This window comes from Hyperoodon ampullatus (assembly GCF_949752795.1).
Source record: "Hyperoodon ampullatus genome assembly, chromosome: 10".
Lineage (NCBI taxonomy): Eukaryota > Metazoa > Chordata > Mammalia > Artiodactyla > Ziphiidae > Hyperoodon > Hyperoodon ampullatus.
In genome coordinates, this window is record NC_136923.1 from 65836858 (window position 1) to 65857723 (window position 20866).

Here is a 20866-nt window from a genome sequence, read left to right on the forward strand (position 1 = left end):
TTTTGAGGTGGCATATTCTGCTGCCCTTCTGATGTTAAAGGATGAAGAAGCAGGTTGAAACAAAGAAAAGAGGTGGGTGGGGAGCAGATCCTGTTAAATGTGGATTGGAGGACAGGGAAGAAGTGGGAGGAGCTCTGAAGACAACAGCGTGATACTTGGACCATCTGGTAGGAGTCAGAGAAAAGCTGGAAAGGTCTCAAATGCCTATTTGTTCCCTCCTCTGAGAAGCCTCCCTGGATCACCCCCAGACCTGGCTTGGTGCATCTCCTCTGGGACCCCATGGCCCCTGCGCTGCCCTGACACTTCTCACCTGAGTCATCATCACTGCTTGGCGCTTCCTCCTTTGAAATGGAAGCTCCCTAAGGATAGAGAGACATTGGCTTCCCAGTGCCTCCACCAGGGACCCGCAAAGAGGAGGTGAATGTAATGAATAGAACGGATCTAGTGGATCTGAAGTGGGGACGTGACATGATAAAGACAATGTTTCGTGAAGTGAGTTTGGCGGTGGTGGGGTTCTGGGAGGATTTGAGCTGGGCAGGACCCAAGGAAGGGCCATTACCCAAACCTAGAACATTGAGGATACACCCCAGGACCTTGGCAGTGGGAATGGGAAGGCAGAGATGGGGAGATGAGGAGCGGAGAGGCTTCAGAAGTGGTGCTGACTCAGGGCAGCCGTGGGCAGAGGGAGGCACTGTGGCACGAAGCGTGCACCGGGGAGGGGGGGCCCTGGGCTCAAGGAAGGGGTGTTTCCCATAGACAAAACCCGTCTGGGTCTCTCCCTGTCAGGCACACATTCGAGACAAATCTCACAGCATCATGTAGCATGGAAATAGACTTTGTGATATTGTGATTTATAATAAGAAATACATATTTGGTTTTTGTCCCTGTTCCCCACACAGAGCTCCTAAAATCCTTGGAATTTCCTAAGAGATAGAGCGATATATAAAGGTGCATTTTTTAAAGGTGCTTTTGTTATTCATAACAAGGCCCTTTCAGCCACACCTGAGTTTATGTTAATGAGGTGACTTTTGGAAAGCCCCTAAGGATGGGGGCTGGTTGCCAGGGGAAACAACCTTGATTAGAGAGTTGGAACTTTTGGCCCCATTCTCCCACCTCTGGAGAAGGGGAGAGGGGCTGGAGGTTGAATCAGTAACCAGTGGTCAATGATTTAATCAGCCATGCCTGTGTAATGAAGCTTCCATAAGAATCTCTGAACCATGGGGTTTGGGAGAGCATCCTGGTTGGTGAACGCCTGCCAGCTATGCCTCCACCTGCCAGGAGGGTGGCACACCCAGAACTCCATGGGGACAGAAGCTCTTGTGTTCCGGACTCTTCCAGACCTGGCCCTATCTCTTCATCATCTGGTTGTTCATTTGTATCTTTTTCTTTTTAAATATTTATTTATTTATTTGGCTGTGCTGGGTCTTAGCTGCAGCATGCAGGATCTTTGTTGCTACGTGAGGGATCCTTAGTGGCGGCATGCGGGCTCCTACTTGCAGCATGCGTGATCTAGTTCCCTGACCAGGGATCGAACCTGGGCCCCCTGCATTGGGAGCGCTGAGTCTTAACCACTGGACCACCAGGGAAGTCTCCATCTGTATCTTTTAATATCTTTTGTAATAAACTGGCAATCTAGTAAGTAAACTGTTTTCTGAGCCGGTCTAGCAAATTGATCGAACAAGAGGAAGGAGTTGTTGGAACTTCTATAGCCGGTCTGTCAGAAGCATCTGGACTTGTGATTGGCATTTGAGGTGGGGGCGGGGGTAGTCTTCAGGGACTGAGCCCTTAACTCGGGGGATCTGATGCTCTCTCCAAGTAGACAAGTGCCAGATTTGAGTTAAATTGTAGGACACCCAGCTTTGCTGGGGAAAGAGAAAACAAGGAGGTCAGTAAGGGAAGCAGCCGCAGCCCTCTGACCTTCATCTCATTCTGTGGAGGGGCGCCAGGCCAGGGGTAGCTGGGCCTGCTTTACAGTGTGCATTGCAGCGAAGGGCCTTCTTGCCATCACTCTGCCTTTGTATGGAGCTAGCATGGGAAAGCAGCCTCGTCAATGAAGGAACACCAGGCTGCTTGGCACCATTCAGTCTGGATTCGGGGGGCCAGCCCATTACAGGAGTTGTCTGAGGATGCCAGTAACTGGACACCTCTGGCCTATGGATGTTACTGTGTCCCCAACTGGCCAAGGAGGGGGGCACAGAATATTTGGAAGAGCCCCCAGTCCAGCGGTCAGCTGAGCTTGGGTGTGGCTCCTCTCACTGGGAGAAGGAAGGAGGGCTACTCCTATCCAGCCCATTGTTCAGGCCAGCCAAGGTCATGTAAAAACAATCTCGTCCATTACACTACACATCACAACTGAGTAGGGACTCCTCCACCTCCTCACCAGGATAGCATTTGGCTTTTAGCCTGCACTGAGCCCTTCTCACACTCAGCCTGCTAGTAGGCTGGCAATCAGGTTCCTGGAAATCTCATTCTTTTTTAGCAGACATGGGAACCCACATCCCTAAGCCCAGCCCAGTGCCTCCTATGCACTCTGATTCACAACATCCACAGTGCAGAGATGCTGGACATGCCAAAATTACCCTGGTGTGGTCCTCCTGAGAATGAAGCAAGAAACTGTTCTCACTCTCGAGGAAGCCTAACCATCTGCTGGAAATGAATTGGAGAAATTGCTCTTAGAAGGGTCAAAGGTCAGCTAAGAGAGGGTTCAAGTCAAAGCATGAGAAGGCTGGTGAGCCCAGTTTGCATGCAGCCAATCATCACAAAAGCCTGTGCCGTGAACTTTGCAAAGCAGGTTCGCTGCATGATGTGATGGAACAGAAAACTTTGAAGAGCTGTGTTCTTAGCTAAACCTTGAAAAACTTGAGGCATTGGGCACCAGGAATGATTCCCAGATTGCAAAGGAAGAGTTGGTTAAGTGGAGCTGAGAGGTATACTCATATCCATGCTTATTTCATCAGTGGATGCATGCTCACAGGTATCCATTTGGTGCCTGCCTGCATCCGTTGCCAAATCCCATACTCCAGGTGGAGGGAGATTCTGTGGCTTTCGTCTCTGTTTTATTTATTTATTATTATTATTTTTTTGTGGTACACGGGCCTCTCACTGTTGTGGCCTCTCCCGTCGTGGAGCACAGGCTCCGGACGCTCAGGCTCAGCGGCCATAGCTCACGGGCCCAGCCGCTCCACGGCACGTGGGATCTTCCCGGACCGGGGCACGAACCCGTGTCCCCTGCATCGGCAGGCGGACTCTCAACCACTGCGCCACCAGGGAAGCCCCGTCGTCTCTTAAGCTATTGACTTTTCTCAGAAAGTCCAGTTTCTGCCCGTGTTATTCCATCACTTGATTTTGGTCTTGTGAGGTTGCCCCTCTTTTGATTCATTCATACAATTTGTCAGGGATCTGCTTCCAGTCATGTGCTCGATAGGGCAGACCACTGCTTTTTGTTCTTGTTAACTGGTGGGCTGAATCCCTCCTCTTCCCCCATCTTTTATATCCCGGTAGTCTGGTGTTCACCTTTTTATGGTGTTTGGCAACTGGCAACCATGTCCCATAAACTGGGTTTTTCTGATTTTCTGGTCCTTGACATTTAGATACCTCTGGCAATCTCTTGTAACTCCCTTCTCTCTCTGTCTCTGTCTCGCTCACACACACACACACACACACACACACACACACACACCTACACCTGTTCTGCTTAGATTGAACTAAATCGGATTTTACAAGTGTCTTTGATCTGGGCCTTTACATCCTCGGTGTGTACAACTGGAGCAGGATATGGTTGTTTTATTTATTTTAATTAACTAACGAATTAATTTTAATTAATTTTAATGCTATTCAGATGGTTAGGTCCTAAAAACTTGTTCGAACAATCTACTGAGTGGTTTGGGCAAAGGAAGGATTTTCTCATTTGGATGGACACCCAGTGGCCTAAAATAAACTTTCTTCAGAGGCTGTAAAACAGCAAACACATGAAGGTACGCTGCGGGGTGGGGGCGAGGAGGCACCGGGTTCGAGGCAGGGCAGGTGCCAGTTTATACTGATGCTGCACAACTGAGCTTGACACCTGAACGTGTGCTCCTTCCCCTGGCTGCATTGCCCCAGCTCCATGGCACTACGGACTGAGGAATCTAGACCTCTTTGCAGAAGACGAAGGTACAATTTCAGAAGGACTACAAATCTTGAAAAGAATTTGATTTAACTTCCTTAATACCTGCAGAGCCCATCTGCTCCCTGCCTTATTCTGTCCCTCCCAAGTTCTCACGCCTCACAGCTCTGGGATGTATTTAGATTTCTGTTTTGGCAAATTCATCCTGACAGAATAGAGGGTACAGTGGAAGGCTAGACAGAGGCCAAAACCTTATGGGGCTCCCCACGCCTTTCAGGATAGCGTTCTAACGCCTTTCTTACAGGGGCAGAGGGCACACAGCTGCCACCAGGGCCCACCTTTCTTCCAGCCTCCCGCGGGGAGGGGGTGGGAGGTGCGCACCGAGGCCCTGCCCACGAGAGGGCACGCTTGCGTGCTCGATGCAGAAGCGGCCATCTTTGACCCGGGCGCCGGCTCACAACCGCCCCCCCCGCCCCCCGCGGCGTTCTCAGAGGGGTCGCGCGGTTCCCGCCCGTAGGGCGTGTAGGCTACTTCCACCACCTCACTCTTTGGCAGACCTGTGCTCAAGACCAACGGCCCCAGCCCCCACCCTTCCGGCCTCCATGTAAAACCTCGAGCCAGTATCCTGGTGGCAAGTGCCAGCTCCCCAACCTTTCTACCTGGTAATTCTGGACAGGTACCTCAGTTTCCTTATCTGTAAAGTGGGAGTTTAGGGCCTCCCCTATTCCCGGTCACCAGCTATAATACCTACTGATTGGGCATGTATGATAAATTCTCAGCATAAAGCCCGGCACAGAGTGTGTTCCATAAATGTCGTCTCCGAGCTTTTCCTGCAGGAAATTGCAAGGGGCCTTGTATCCACCACCCTTTCAGCCACCACTGCTGCAGGGGCCCCCTCCCTATGACTGCAGTCAGTACGTGGGCTCTTTGAAGACCAAGTCGGAGGGCCCAGGGGATTGGCAAGATGCCCTCGGGGGAGTGAAAGAGAAGCCTGAATCTTTTAGGACTTGCATGTGACCACTTTGGAAGGGTGTCAGAAAACAGACCAGGGTGCCCAGGACTAGAAAGACTTTGTAGATTTTGGAACATTTAAACGCCCCCGTGCTTGTTATTTTTATCACCCCTGGCTGTGTCCCCATAGGGACTCCCATGCAGCACAAAACTCCTAGAATGAAAAGCCCTGTGTGTGTGCTAGCTGTGGGGGACATCGGGAAGAGGGAGCCGGAACACTGTGTCCCAGGTGGAGCCAAACGTGGGTGGTGGCCCTCGGAACGGAGAGGGATTCAGGCCAGGCCTGGGGGGGTCCCCAGGCAGGTGCAGCTGCCCCACCAGCTCTGCAGCCAGAGCCTAGCAGTTTGGAGACCCCTGACTCTCTGTGGGAATGGGAAACTTGCCTGGAACCCAAAGAAATGAGGGTAGTTCCCGGAGAAGGGGCTGGAGAAGAGTGGGGAGGGGCCAAGGGCTTCTAGGAGGCTGGAGAAACACACCCAGCCCTCCACAGGATTCAGGAGGCCCGAGATGAGACCTGTCAGTAAAAACCAGGTGAAAGCCAGGCATGCCCAGGTTCCCCGTCCAGCCTGATGGAGAGAAGGGTAGCAGAGGAGACAAAAATGATCAAGTGGGAGTGGAGGGATTGCAGTTTATTTTCAGACACACTCAGAGGGTGGGAGGTGGCCAGCTGGCTCCATCTGCACCCCCTCCCTGCATTTGCCTTCATCAAGAACTCCTCTCCCCTGACCTCCAAACCCCTAGGCTGTACAAGATAGACGAGGCACTCCTACCGCACCCATCAGGAGAGGCTTGGGCAGGTGTGGAGTGAGGAGTGTAGAGACCGGGGGTAGTGTTCAAATATTCACAGTTCCCCTATCCGTAACCCCAGACTACACTGTGCCCAGGCCACGAGGGCGGCTCCCAACCCTGGGATTCCTAGTGATGTTAATAGCCCTTCTCTCACTCAGAAACTTCAAGTTGAGCTCCCTACCCCCTTTCCCTGACCATAACAAAACTGCAGTCCTAAACCCTGTAGTCTGGGCGAGGAGGGGGCCTCAGCACTGCACTCACCCAAGCCCCCTGCCTGCCTTCCCTGGAGTGATGGGGGTGGGGCGAGCTTCACTTTTAGTGAGCAGGGGTGGGGGGTGGGCGTGGGAGCAAGTGGTAATAGGTGAGGGGAAGGGAGAGAATGAGGGCCTCAGGAGGCAGGCTTGGAAGGTGCTGATGGTCTGCACCCCTACTCCACCCCCACTGCACCCCCCAGAATCCCTGAGAGTCCAGCTGCAAAGGCAATATGGGGCAGTGGGATCGGGGCAGAGAGGAGAGCTGAGCCATACCTCGTCCCCACCCCCCACTGGTCCTGTTCCTGGGGGACATGATGTTTAGGAAGGGCCAGGACTGAGCTCCAGGCCCAGCATTTAAGCTCTGACCTTCCAGAACAGCTGAATCCTGGGAAAGGGTAGGGCTATTAACCCCCACACCCCAGACGTCCTGGTTTTGGGTAGAGTGGTGGGAATCGGAGGGGGGGAGTGTCCCCCCAAGGATATTATAAAAAGCTAAAACCGTTAACAACTCCTTGGGGAGAAGCGGCTCCTAGCCTCTTGCTTCCCCAACTTATCATCTCCCCAACACCCAGCAGACAGGGCCGAGGGGGTCCCAGAGAGCTAAGGGAGGGGGGCCACAGCCCCTCTTGAGAGGGGGCCCTTTAGCACCATGCAATGTTGGGGCACCTGTGCAGTCTGATGGACCCCTGGGCAGGGGCCCTCCAAACCTGGAGTGCCCACTTGCTAAAGCTTCTGTGCTCTTAAGGAGGGGACCCCTGCAGGGGAGGAGGTGAAGGGAGAAGACTGGGCCAAAGTCCACGCAGGGGTCTCAGGACCCCAAAGGACCCCTCCAGGAGTCATGACTTGAAAAATCTTCGTACCACAAACTGGCCCAACAAAGCCAGAGACAGAACTATCAGCACATTCCAGATGGGGCCGTTTCCCAAGTCCAGGGCTGCCACCTGCCAGGAGAGACAGAGTGGTCATAGGGGGGCTGGCAGCATATTCAGCTCCTGGGGACTGGGGTGGGGCTGGGAGAGGGGCGGCCCTAGCAGCAGGGAGGAGGTGGTCAATGCTTGAGCACTCACCCAGCCACCCCTCTGCGCGATCCACCGGGCAATGCAGTGATGCAACATGAAGTCGGCCACGAAGCGGGTCACCTGGCCCAGGAAGCCAGTCAGGCCGCGCTGGTAGACGTGGAGGGCCAGGCGGTAGCCAAAGCCCAGCAGGGCCACCACTCGGCCCCAGTTGATGCCGCTCTCAAACAGGCTGCGGGGCGAGGAGATACAGTCAGTGGAGACCTCTAGAGGGCCCTTCATCTGTTTGCCTCTCCCACCCCCTTGGAGACCCCTACCCCTCTCCCAGCTGGAAAGCAAAATGGCTTAGCTGTGAATGGAGGTGGTAGAGGCTGCCCCAGCCTGGCCTCGATTTGGTAAGAGCCCGTGTCTCTGTGAAAGGAGAAAGCTCAGAGGGCAGATGAATGGGATGCTGCTGCTGGGGCTGTGGCCCCAGGGCTGGGGGAGCAAAGGGACACAGAGAGCGTGGAGGGCAGAGCGAGCAGACGGAGGCAGCGGGGAGATTACCTGTGGGCATTGCTGCTGGCCTGGCAGCCCGAGGGACAGCAGAGAGAAAAGGACAGAAGAGGAGGTTAGGACAGTCCAGTCCTGGAATCACAGCTGAGTGGGCGGTGGCCTCTCAGGACACGGGCAGGATGTTTCAGCTCCAAGCACTAATTCTGAATCTATCGGCTGCCTTCATCCTCAGCCTCGAACCTACCCTGAGACTGACCTCTTTAACCCAGATGATGACAACAGCTAACACCTTTTTTTTTTTTTTTTTTTTTTTGCGGTACGCGGGTCTCTCACTGTTGTGGCCTCTCCCGTTGCGGAGCACAGGCTCCGGACGCGCAGGCTCAGTGGCCATGGCTCATGGGCCCAGCCGCTCCGCAGCATGTGGGATCTTCCTGGACCGGGGCACGAACCCGTGTCCCCTGCATCAGCAGGCGGACTCTCAACCACTGCGCCACCAGGGAAGCCCCAGCTAACACCTTTAAGTGCAGACACTGTTCTAAGCATATTTCCCCTATTTTACTGACCAGGAAACTGAAGGCTAGGAAGTTTCACAAAGCTGGTAAATGGCAAAGCTGAGATTTGCCCAGGCTGCTGGTTTCTTTAACTACTGCCTGTCTGACACCAGATTATAGCATCTGGAAGCCATTTCCAGGACCTGATGGGCTGAAGCCAGGGCCAGCAACCATCTTTGATGTGAAATGTGGTTCCAAATCAGAAGGACAGCCATGTCCCAGCTGGGCTGGGGAGCTCTGGGGACACCCCCACCGTGAGCCCCTCTATAGCCCTGATCTAACAGGTCAAGTCCTCGGGGCCAGAGTTCACAAGGGCTGTGCGCTTATGCAAAGATGAAGATTCTGGGCGCAGAAAGAGAAAGACAGGGGCCCAAGGCCCTGCGTGAGTTAACAGCAGACACGGGGACGGCAAACACGTCTTCTGGCGCCGACAGAGAAGTGTGTCTCCCATCCCATGGGCAGGGCCCGGCATGGTGGTGACAGCACAGTGGAGAGGCAGTGGCCAGAGCTACCTTGAGGCGATCTTGGTGAAATACTCATAGGCGTTCTCTGCTGTTGGCTGCAGGTGCTGCAACATGGCCTGGAACTCGGAGTCGTAGCGCCGGTTGATGTCATCCCCGATGATGGCCAGCTGGCGACCCACCTGCCCCATGGTGCTCGAGGAACGGTAGGCAGCAGGTGAGCTGGGGCCTGGGCTTACGGCGAAGGGCTCCTGCCCAAGATGCCCCGGCCTTGGGCCCCCCTCCTTGGCGGTCCCGACCGTGTTCTCAGACACGAGGGCTGCGCCCAGGGACAAGGGGCAGGCATGTGCTGAAAAGGGTGCCAGGTCCCGGATGGGGGTGGGAGCCCGCATGAAAAAGGAGCAGCAGTGGGAAAAACCCCCCAGGCCTGTCCAGCTCCCAGGACCTGCATGGTGACCCCACGTGAGCCTCCATATGCCTGAACATGTCCCCGTGGGTCCAGGGGGCTGCTGCTCACCTGCTAGGTTCTAGGGGCAACGTGACCATTTCTGGGTCAGTGGGCGCGGCCGCCCCCTCGGCCTCCTGCTCCTGCTGATGGCGGTAAAAGACGTAGCTGCGGAAAACCTCCTCCGTGTCCCGGGCTACCTGCTCCTCTGAAGATCAAAGCCAGGAGTCAGGGAGGAAGTGCTCTGGGGATGGTTCACTCTGCCTGTGGACAGAGGTGTCCCTCCTCTAGCCCTTAGTTACCACCTAGGGCTGACGCTGAGCAGAGGATTCTTGTCACAGCTGCCTTGTGGAGTAGGTGACCCCCAGTTTACGGATGGGGAAACTGAGGTGCAGTGTTTACGTAACTTGCTCAAGGGCGTACAGCTGGAGAGAGCGGTGCAGCCAGGATAGAATCCCAGGCATTTGGGTCCCCGGCTTTATTTTAGTTTGTCCAAGGCACCGAGCCCGTATGGCTTAGGGAACGTGGGAGACAGAATTTGAAATTGTAGCCCAGAAAAGTCACATTGGGAAATAGTGACAGACCTGGGACTGAACCCAAAGTCCAGGGAACAGCCTGTGCTGGGCCGCGAGCTGCAGGCGTCCCTGACGTTCCCCTTGGAAGAGGGAAGAGGGACGAGGGACAGCCATTTTACTTCCTCCCCAAAGTCGTTAACAATCCCTCTCCCTGTTGAGCGGACCTGACTCGGTGATAGGTGGATTTACTTCCTTATTTCTCCCACGGCAGGGATAGGACAGCCACGCCCCACTCTTCTTTCCTCCTCCTCCTCGCAGATGGCAGGGTGCCCACCTCATGCTCACTGCCCCGCCTCCCCCAGCCTCTGCACCCCCCACCCCTGCCAAGACTCCCCCCACTGCTGCCCCCCTGCCTGCATTGGGTAGGGAGATGCTTTTCTCCTTTACCCAAGGTGAGGAAACTGAGGCGGGAGAGCCTCCCTTTAAATCTCGCCCGGCTTGTCCACATCTGCTCTCTCCATCCTCACAGATGGCCCTGGTGGTTATGGGAGGGGTGAGGGGGCAGAAAGACAGTTACCCGAAGTGGAGGAGGCGTCAGGTTCTTCGCACCCCTGCCTGGGAGGACCTGGGCCTTGTCCGGATGCCATTTCTCAGGTCCTGGCAGGAAGGGCAGTGTTAGCCTGTGGGGGTGGGTAGGAAAGCAGAGATGGGGACCAGAGGTTCCAACAGCACACGGAGGGAGGGGACCCCCACTCCTGAAAGACCGCACCGTCCTAAGAACTTACTGAGTATTTCGCTGGCAGTTCTTCAAGGAGACTGGGGGTGAGAAAGGCCGGGCAGCCAAGATTCCCACCCAGGGGTCAGCCACGGCCCGGGGAGGGGTGGCCGCAACAGTGCCCGAGTGGATCTCTAGTTGCACTGGGAGGCGAGTTTCAGAAGCTGGGGTTCCTTCCGCTGCTCCTGGGGCCTCCTGCACCCTACCCAGCACACGCTTACTGCAAACTTGCCACCTTCCAGCCAGTGACCCGCGAAGCCCGTCCCCGAAGGTCCCACTTCCCCTTGGCTAGTCAGAACACACCTGTTTTCCAACTCAGGCCCGTTAGCCGCAAGCACTTCCTGAGTGCCTATGGTATACTTCTACCATGTATGTGAAAGTACTCCCCAGGGAGTGTGGGACATGGAAAGAACACATTAACCTGGCAGGGTAAGCAATGTCATACCCATTTTACAGGTGGGAAAGGGGAGGCACAAAGAAGTTAGTGCCCAAGGCCACAGAGCTAGTCAAGGAGTCAGGTTGGTTATTGGAATTTACACAGTCAGTCTTCCACTCAGCACTCATTTCAGATTTATTTTTCAGTTTGTGGACCTTAGAGGGTGTCCTTTCCGGGGAAACTTCCCTTGTTTGCGTCCCGCCTGTGATCTTCACATTTCTGCCTAGCAGGTGGTTGAGGAAATCACATGTACCCCTTGCTCTCCTGTCTCCAGCCCCTATTTTCCACCTTTGCCCAGTCCTGGCCACAACCCCAGTATGCTCTGTAAACCTCCACAGAGGGAGTATTTCCTGGACATAAGCTATTTCACTTTCAATTTGCACCCCCTTCACTTCCCCCCACCCCAAAGCTGCCTCCATCACCCAGGCGGAAAGCCCCCCTCCTCCTCTCCCTAGGGAGGGCCCAGCCCTGCTCTGGGCCAAACACAGCTGCCCCCTCCTCCCTGGGAGGGCCTGTGTACCCTTCCCCCACCTTCCCTCTCAGGCCTGGGGCCATTTTCGAAAGTGCCTGAGGAGAAGGGTGGGGAAAGTCCGGACCACCTGTGCTCTCCACCCCTTCACTGTCTCAGGGCAGGGACAGGGAGAAGACCAACTCTCCCCTCCTCCACCTCTGGGTGCCCGGACTCCTTAAGACAGACCTTTGCCTGGCACACCCCCATCCCAGAAGCTTCTTCCTGAACAAGGTACCTTCCTCTCTCCCTTGGTCTCCGAAACCCAGTGCCCCCAGGACAGCAGGGCTGGAGGATGCTGATTGCATCTCGACTGCCTCTACCGCTACCCCTGGGGCTCAATGCTGGGGAGAAAGTGGAGCCTCAGAACCGGCCCCAGGGCCAGAGGCCTATGCCGACCTGGGTCTACCTCTGCCCCCATCCAAGTGGCCTGACTTCCTGGTAGGGAGAGTCCACTGTGCCCCACCTGCGGGGTTTGCTGGGCCCAGGATGTTTCCCGGGGGGGGGGGAGATGCAGACCTAGCCCTGCTGCAGACCTAGTCTTAGGGCTCCTGGGACAGCAGGAAGTGCTGTGAAAGTTCTCCCCCTGCCCTTGACCTTGGCTCTGACCTCCACTCCCATCCCCCAGACTGCTAAAGAACCTGGTTCTTTAGCACCCGATTCTCTGGCACCAGGGCCGGGCCAAGAGGGAAAGCTGTCTGAGGAGCAGCCAGAGGGAGCCCCGGTCGGATCAGGCCCCAAGCAGGAGTTGGTGGAGCTGCCCAGACAAGCCTCGAGGCCTCCCCCTCCCCACCGGGTTCCCTGAGGGCTCCCTGTCTCACCCTGGGCCTGGGGCTGCCGAGAGTGGGGAGCATGGGCAGGACCCTCCCGGCTTACCTGCCCGGACCCTGGCCCAGGCCCGAGACGGCTCAGCAGGGCAGAGGCTGAAGATCCTGAGGGGCCAGTGGCTGCTCCCAGGGTCAGGTACCCAGGCCTGGCTCCCAGGAAGGGGCGTCAGTGAATTCCTGGTGTCTGGATGCAGCCTCTGCTGGTCCCAGCACGGCCCTAGGGACCCGCGAGGCTGCAGCGATCATAGAGGTGCCGGCGGTTCCCGGCTCCAATCAGCTCCCTCTAGAGGAAGTTGCTCTGTGGCCGCCGGATGCAGATGCCCCAGCCTACAGGGCTCCCAAGCGGAGAGAGCGGCTCCCACCCAGGCAGAGTGGCTCCCCCTCCCCCACTGCTTTTCCCACCCTTGATTCCCAGTCCTCATCCTTGATCTTTCCCCTGCTTCCATCAATGTCAATAAAAAAGCCAGGATGGCGAGGTTTCTTAAGCGCCACTGTGTACCAGGCACTTTAAAACCTCTTTGGAACAACCCTTCGAAGTAAGTGCAGTGGACCACACCCATCCTAGAGCTGAACAAACTGAGGCTCAGCTGGTTTAAGGAACCTTGCCCAAGGTCACTGAGCTGGGTTTATAATCAGGTCTGTAGGTGCCGTGAGGAATAATAATACTAAATTGAGATTCAACGGGCAATTAAGACCTGTGCACCAAGCACCTCCAGAGAGACAAATCCTGAATGTGATAGGCAGGTAAACAGATGAAAACACAGTGGGTCTGTGCTACCGCCTGGGCATGTGCCAGCTGGATACTGAGAAGAGAGAGAAGAGGGAGGACAGAGACTCTCTGGCCTCAGGGAATGAATGGTTCTCAAGGACAGAAGCGACCGCAGCCAGGGAAGGACAGGCCTGGAGAGAGCTGTGTGCCTCCACCCCATTCTCAGAGTTGGGGTTCCTCCAGCCACCTCTGCCTGCCCCCCATCCTGGTGTTTCCTGGAGCCTCGCCAACCCCCTCCCCCTTCAGACTGGCTCCCCAGGCCTCCTTCCCCTGCCTCATCAACCCCTTGCACTCTCTGCCCCCAACTAAGCCCCCCCTACCTTCTCCCCACCACCCCTCCCCCACCTTTGCCTTCTAGAACTCCTGGAAGTTTCCAACTGGAGGTTTTAATTTGAAAACTCCTCCTGTTCTTAAGCAGTTGGTCCTGAGGTGGCTGCTGTGGCCCCTCCCTCTGAGTCAGGGTCCTTGTCAGGATGGAGGCCCCAGCTTCAAGCCCTCGATCCCGAATTTTGGGCCACTCCTCCATGTTCCGCTTTTTCCGTAGCCTGGTGGGGAGCAAGGGCAGCCCAAAGAGCTCAGACAAGCCCCTGCTGGGGGGCCAGTCTTGTCCCTTTCGAGAGCAGAGCGTCACCCCTTTGATGACTGATCGCCAGGGAGGAGCAGGGCGGGAGGCCAGGCCTCCTGCCGCACTGCCCTACACCCTCTCTGGGGCCCTACCACAGCCCCATCCCTCGGGGCTTGGGCTGGGGGACACAGGGGCCCAGACCCCCACCCCTGTGGAGGTCCTGAGGGTTCTGGCTCAGGGTATAGAGGTGAAGCCAGTCTTGCCCAGAGGAAGCCAGGAGGTGCTGGGCAACCTGTCTGAGTTGGAGGAGAGGGAAGAGGAGGAGACGGAGGCAGCAGGGGATACAGGGACCTCAGACAGGTGAGGGGCTGGGCCCTGGATGGTGGGAAGGAGCCTGGGATGGAGGAACTGGGGGGAGGCCTGGATGTAAGAAGGGGGAAGGATGTGGGCCTGAGATGGGAGGACCCAAATTGGGGAGGGGCCGGGAACGGACTCCTTGGGTGGACAGAGGACTAGGTGGGCATGGCTGGACAGACGTGTGAGGGGTGGAGAGGAGCCTGGAGATGTGGGGAGGGGGGTGAGGCAGAGATGGGGGTCCTCCCGCAAGTGAGTGGTTGTGGATGGAGGCACCAAAAGGAAAGGGGGATGTTCTGGGGTGAGCCGGGGCTCCTGTTACTTCCCAGATCCTTCCTGGGCCCCACTCCCCCCACCTTCCCTCCCCACTCTCTCCCTCCTGGGCCACACCTCTCCCTCCTGGTTCCCACTCCCATTTGGACCTGGCACCCACCCCTGGTGAGGAACGGGGCCCACTTTTCTCTCTGCTCCCCACACCCCTCCTCACCTTACTTTTGGGGAGGGATCATCCCCTCTGTGATGAAGACCCCAGAGGGCTGAGCAGGGAGTAGTTGGGAGCAGGAGGATAGAGGAAGCTGAGCAGGGCCTCTGGGAGAGCCTTGGGTGGTTTAGGGGGCCTTCACCACATCTCTGGGCCCCACCTGCCACCCCCATCTGATTATGCTTTGGGATCAGGGACCACTTTGCCCAAGCCTTGGCGGTGGAGCAAGGATGCTTGCAGAGGGCCATGGGGCCACTGGATATCAGCCCCGAGACCTTCACCAGGGAGGAGGAGAAGGAGTGTCTGCCTGATGGTGAGTGTGGTGGCCACAGGTGTGGGGGACATGCCAGGGGTGTAGGGCCGGGAAGGACACAGGGCAGTTTGAGGGGACGCTAGATGCGGGCTGCCTGAGTTTGAATCCCAGCTCCACTAGGCCAAGCTGTGTGACGGTGGCAAGTCACTCAACCTTTCTGTGTCTCAGTTTCCTCATCTGCAAAATGGGAATATAATAGTACCTATCCCAGAGGGCAGTAGCAAGGATTGAGTGAGATTTTCTCTGTGAAGTGCCTAGAACTGTGCCCAGCATGTAGCAGGTGTTTGCTAAAGAAAACAAGGAAACCTGGCCCTCAGCTCAGCCTCCTGATGGCCCTGTCCTCCTGGGCCTGGGCTGCCTCTCGTTGCTGTGAGCTATCAGTGGCCACTACCGCTCCACAGGAGACCTCAGGCTGGCCTCCTCCCAGGTGGGGGCAACTCCCTGGAACCGTCTCCTCAGCTTGTACAAGCAGCTCCAGAAATCAGCCACGGCCAAGGTCTGTGGGGCCAGCTGGAAGTGCAGGGTGCGGCCTGGGTGGGGCCCAGGGGGGCAGCCACCTGCCTGAACCTCTTGAGAGCCGTTGTTCCCTCCTGCTTTCTGTTCTGGGTCTCCGTGGGCGTGGGGGCTGCAGGCTCGGCCCCACCCTCCTCACCTGCTCAGTCATGGGCACACCCTCAGTTCCCTCTCAAGGAAGGCCTGCCCTGTGAGGAGAAAGGCAGGGAAGAGGAAACAGAGGAGGAGGACAGCTCACTCAAGCTCTGTGTCCCAGGCATTGTCGCCCTCCAGTCGCCGCTGCATAAGACTTTTAGGTCGACCGATACAGTAGGTAAGTGTGGTGCCCCCACCTCCCCACCCAGCCAGTCCCGCCACAGAAGGAGCCCCACTTTGGCCAGTGGCTCATGGATGCGATACCAGTTCTGACCACCAGGTGGAACCAGAGGACCTAAGATGACTGCCCGGGCTGGGGGAGCTGTGTGTGGCTGGTCCCGAGGCTGAGCTGGGTCTAGCAAGGGTCCTCTTCCCTCAGGGCCCGGGAGGGAGCAGAGGGTGGAGGGGTCGGGGGCGGGTTGTGACTGGGACTGCAGCTCCTTGAGCACCACCCTTTCCCAGCCCGGAATTCTAACTCCTTCAGTGGCCACCTCCATCCCTGGTTTTCCCATCGTGCGTGCACTGCTGTGACAGTACCCCAGAAGACACCCCCTCCCACTGCAGCCCCCTTGCCGCCCTGACATGGTGAGCAGATGGCTTAGTGGTAACAACATACTCCAATAAAATCACTGTTGACATTTTCATAGCCATTACTATGGGCCAAACCCTCCTCTAAGCACTTTTCATGAAATACTGCATTATAACTCTGAGGTAGGTCCTGTTATAGTCTCCACTTCACTGTGAGGAAACTGAGGCACAGAGAGGTTAAGTAACTTGTCCAAGATCACACAGCTAGTAAGTGGCAGAGCTGGGACTTGATCCCAGGCGGTTTGGGTTGTTCCAGATCTGTGCTCTGGAATTGGTGGCTGGAGGGGGCAGGGTGGGGTAGGGCAGATGTCTGCCCCTTGCATGCTGTCCCCAGGAGGTAAGTAAAGAGACTCAAACTCAAGCTGGCAGGAGGGAGCCCATGGAAAGCGAGTGTCCTGGGGAGGGCAGGGCAGTGGGGAGGTGGTGTCTGGCTGGTTCCAGGGACTGGATGGAGAAGGGGCCCAGCTGGGGGTGACCAGGGGCTGCACAGGACTGGGTGAGGTTTGGAGAGCCAGAGCCACCTCCTCTCCCTTCGATCCCCAGCAGGTTGTCCACCCTTCTCCTGCCTGTCCCATGCCCATCTCTCTGGCTCTCAGGTTTCGTGGAGTCGGAGTTAAAGAAGCTTCTGGTAGTGCAACGGGAGTCCCGCCTCTGGAAGATGGGTGGCCACGAGGGCCGGAAGCTGCTGACCCAGCCAGAGATCACCCTGGAGGAGGCAGGCATAGTGGATGGCCAGGTATGCCTGCCCATCCCGCCCCCACCCTCTGCCTGAGAGCCCTGGAGAGACTGGGGCTGGAGGCCTCCCCTCTCCGCAGCTGCTGGCCCAGGCTCTAGCCCCCATGCTGGGCAGGAAATGCTTAACTCCTTCTTGGTGGTGGTATCTCTGAGAGCAGGATCCTGACCCCCTGCACACACACTCCTCCATCAGTCTCTCTCACTTGACCTGAGTCCATTTTTAAGGCTTCACTGCCATTCACTTGCTGTATGGCCTTGGGCAAGTCCCTTCCCCTCTCTGGGCCTCAGTTTCCTCATCTCTACATTGAGGGGACTTGTCTAGGTGGCTTTAAGGCTTTCCTGCACATCTGTCATTCGCATAATGTTGCTCTTTTTCTGTTTTCTCTCCCATTCACACCCACACCAACTCCCACAAACACACATAGGTGCGGGGGAGTTACCTACCTGGTCACACCAAGGACCACCTACAGCCCACCCTACTTGACATTGGCCTTAAAGGTTAGGCCTGTGCCAGCTTCTCTGAGTGCACATTGATGGATATGTTGATGAAAAATATGTCAATGTCCTTTTTGGCTTAATTTCCACTCATTCATCAGCTCATCCTTTCATTCAGTGGACATCTGCCCCTGCCGGTGTGTGTAGTTTACAAAAGGAAGGAGCAAAGTCTTTAGTCGAAGTCTCTGACCTGGCATGACTTGCTCTGTGACTTTGAATGTGGGCCTTGGTTTCTTTACCTGAAAAGGGGACCATTGGAAGATCAAATGAGCTGACGAGTGTGTAGCCCTCAACTTCAAAGGGCACTCCAGTGTCAGGGATTATGACTCACCCCTTGGGGGTCTTTAATACCAGAAATACTTGCCTACCGGGTACTGAGGGGCAGCCTTCTCATTGTCTTGAGCCTGCAGGCTATGTGTCAGGGCGCCCCTCTGTGCTCTGGGGAACCTCACCCTAAACCACACAGGTGGTCACTCTGGCAGGGCCCCTGCTTTTGTCTTTTCCTGCTAAAGGGAGCTCTCCTCCCCTCTCCCCTCCCCTCCAGGACCACCCCCTGAGCAGGCCTGCCCCAGCCCCAGGGGTCACAGTCCTAGGGTAGCCTGAGCAGCACTGGAGGCCCCTAGGGAGTTTCTGGAGTGGAGGACCAGCTGCCTCCGGCATATCTTCCTGCTGTGGGTGTGACAAGGGTCCTGTCCTCATCACCACCCCCACTCTCTCCTTATCTGCCCTCAGAGACACCAAGCTGAGGGGGAAGGAAGCTGCCCCCCAGCCTTTGGGGAATGCTGGGGACCTGGGGGAGGGGTGCTGAGGCACCGGAAGCACCACCCTAGGCTGGAGGCAAGGGTGCAGAGCCCCCTTGGTGTGGCGTCTAGGATAGAGGTGAGGGAGGGGAGGGCTTGGCTGGGGTGCCTGGCTCCAGGGGCTTCCCAGGAATCCCCCAAGCTGGAGGGAGAAGGGTGCCTCCATTCTATGGGAGGGAGATGGCTCAGGGCTAGTGGGCCTGGCCTGCTGTGGGCACCTGGGGGAGAGTCTGGAAAGGTGGCCTTGGGGTGCTTGTCTCTGAGGGCAGGTGGGACGGTTCTGGGGGTACAGAGCAGGAAGAGGAGAGCCCAAAGATGCAAAGGCATCTTCCTTCACCCACTTCCGCCCCCCACCACCTGCTCCTTGAGGAGATGGATGCGATGGGAAACTGGCCTCCAGAGTGAAGCTGGTGCTGGCCTGAGTCTGCCCTGCCCCGGGTCCCTGCAGCCCGTGTAGAGATGTATCCGCCTCCTCTTAGGGCACCTCAAGGAGCCCCTGGGGCCAAGGGGTCTTTAATAAATGGTGTCCATGTGTCTGCAGGGTGGGCCTGCCCGGCACACTGTCCCCACTCTTCAGACTCAGGCCTGTGATGTTATTAATAAAACTCAATTTGACTTTGGCCTCCTTGCCTGTCTGTCTGCCGACCTGGCCCCTCATCCTCCACCCAGGAACGAGCTCAGGGTTCTCAGTCTAGTTCTAGTCCATGCCTGCAGGCTGCCAGGCCACCCCAGCTGCAGAGCCCTGGATTCCATCTGAGCTGGAGGACGGGAGGTTTAATGCACCTGACCCAGGGGTGGGGAAGAACCTGGGGCCCAGAGTGAGCACCGGGGGAGCCCCTGCTGCCACAGACCTGCCCCTCATAGTCAGAGCAGCCCTGGTTTCCCTCCCTCCTAAGTTCCCAGGCCTGGCTTGCAGCCTCCTAGAAGGATCCGGGAATTCTCCAGCAGGAAGTTCCTGCCCAGCCATCACAGGGACAAAGCCAGGAAAGCAGCCTTGGGACCATGGGGACCTGCCTCAGGGGCTGGGCTAGGGGGCAGGTGAGGGGGCCCTGGGGTTGATGGAGAGGTGCTACAGGGGTGGGGGGCAGGGCTCCATCCTGCTGCCCCTGGTCGGGGCCCACTAGGCCATGCTCAGTGCCAAGCACCTTTGGGGGTCCTGGGTGGAGGGAGGTCCAGACATCTAGAAGGCCCAACCCTATCTGATCCCAGAAGCAAGGATGGACTTGAGTTATTGGCTGTGGCAGGGCACACCATCATACCTGGCTTCATGGGCATCCAATGGGAGGGAGGCCCAGGCCCAGTTTGGACACCAGGAGGTGCTGTTTGCCAGGAGGTCCAGCTGGCTCCCGGTAGGACGCTGGTTCCTTCCCTCTCAGTGCTGGTCCTGGCTGAGCCCCCAGCACACGTGTGAGAGAGAGCTCACACTGCCCAACTCTTATCAACGTAACTGCTATTTACAGATGCGTGTCTGGCCTTCTCCATGGGGCCCCCACTGTGTCCAGCCTGAGGCCTGTGCAGAGCTGAAGTTCAATGTCAGAACATGGTGGCCACTCTGAATAGTTATCATGATTGATAACAAAAGCTGTTTGTTGGATGGATGGGCGTGCTTGAGGTGGGGTTAGGGAAACTGCAGCAACCTGGCCTCCTGCCCCAGCCCCCCCCAGCCCAGTGAAGTAGGGAGCCCCACCTCCTCCCACCTCCGAGCCTGGGCTCAGGGGAGAGCTTGGAAACAAGACTGGCTAGTGATTCACAAGTGGGCTGGGGCTTTATTTTCTCCTGGGCTTCCTGGTCAGGCCCCCCACCTCCTGGAATCCTTGACTCAGGCCCTGAGCTGAGGCCCGTGGAAGGGCCCATCTGGACTGTCCCCCTGAGTCAGCTGGGAGGCAGCCTTGTGATCATATGACTCACCTGGGCCCTAATTACTTCCTCTCAGAGTGTTGGCTGCTGGGAAGGGTGGGGGCCCTGGAGGGCAGCCTGTGGGCTCTCTGGGTGCACGTGGACCCCTGGTGTTCCCTGTGTGGACATAGCACTCCTCACGGAGGGGGTACCTCTCTGCCTTCCCCCTTCCTGATAGGCCCCCAAACCTGGTGCCAGCCATGCCTAGGCTGCAGGAGGATCCCTGGGCCCAGAGCACTCCAGGACACAGCTCTAACCTCTCCCCCCGTTGTCTTCTGGGTGGGGCCGGCCAGCAGCCCCTGGACACAGGCAGGCACCACAGCGGGTCGGGGTAGACTGGGCCCAGCTGGCACTCAGGCTCCTTGGCTGCTCATGTGAGCCAAGTGGGCACTCATAGGCCATGCCGCCTCAGCTCCCAGGGACAGGAGCATCTCATCCTTGGGCCCCACGAGAGTGGGCTGCTGGGGAGTGGGGGGGCGGGCACCTGTCTGCTCCTCTCTCTCCCTTTCTGTCAAGTGAGGGTCATGGCACCTCATCATCCACCCCCCCTCCCCCAGGGTTCCTGTGAACCACAGGGAGGAAGGTCTGTGAGGCTGGGAGGTGCGGCTGCCGGTGCGGGAACAGGAGTGGGGTCTCTCCCCGGCCCCGAAGGGTCCTGGGCCGGTTCCTGTGGATGGGCCTGGCCTGACACTCATGAGTGGTGAAGACAGGGGTGACGTGGCCCAGGGACCTGCGGCGGGTGGGGAGGCGCGGCGGGCAGGTGCAGAGGGCCGGGCGCAGGCTCGGCGCACGTGTGGACAGAGGCCAGGAGTTTCTGAAAGGCTTCAAGGGAACACTGCCGATGCATCTGTGGGTCTGACCTGAGGACTGGGTGGCATTTAAAGTTTTCTCCCCTCCAGCGTGTGCAGACAGCCGGGGCGGTGGGGTGGTCGTGGGGTGGTGGCGTGCACCGCTGTGCAGGTTGGGCCCTGCACCATGGCACTAGGCTCAAGGGTGACAAGGCTCTGAAACCCCAAGAGGTGCCTCTCTCTCAT

At 57.3% G+C, this 20866-nt stretch overlaps 2 protein-coding genes across 2 annotated transcripts; one reads left to right on the forward strand and one right to left on the reverse strand.

The window, feature by feature from the left end:
- Positions 1 to 5730: 5730 nt before the first annotated feature.
- Positions 5731 to 10289, reverse strand: BAK1 (BCL2 antagonist/killer 1; the record flags this gene model as incomplete). The annotated part of the gene is made up of 5 exons (XM_079712154.1): positions 5731 to 7100; positions 7227 to 7407; positions 8734 to 8877; positions 9200 to 9335; positions 10220 to 10289. The coding sequence occupies 5 exons, from the start codon at positions 10287 to 10289 to the stop codon at positions 6996 to 6998; spliced, it is 636 nt and encodes a 211-aa protein (XP_079568280.1). The 3' UTR covers positions 5731 to 6995.
- A 3141-nt stretch (positions 10290 to 13430) lies between these two features.
- LOC307059605 (gametogenetin-binding protein 1-like) lies at positions 13431 to 18341 on the forward strand (the record flags this gene model as incomplete). The annotated part of the gene is made up of 6 exons (XM_079713684.1): positions 13431 to 13882; positions 14552 to 14670; positions 15072 to 15166; positions 15349 to 15496; positions 16503 to 16642; positions 18291 to 18341. 6 exons carry the CDS (start codon positions 13431 to 13433, stop codon positions 18339 to 18341), a joined length of 1005 nt encoding a protein of 334 aa, XP_079569810.1.
- Positions 18342 to 20866: the final 2525 nt, after the last annotated feature.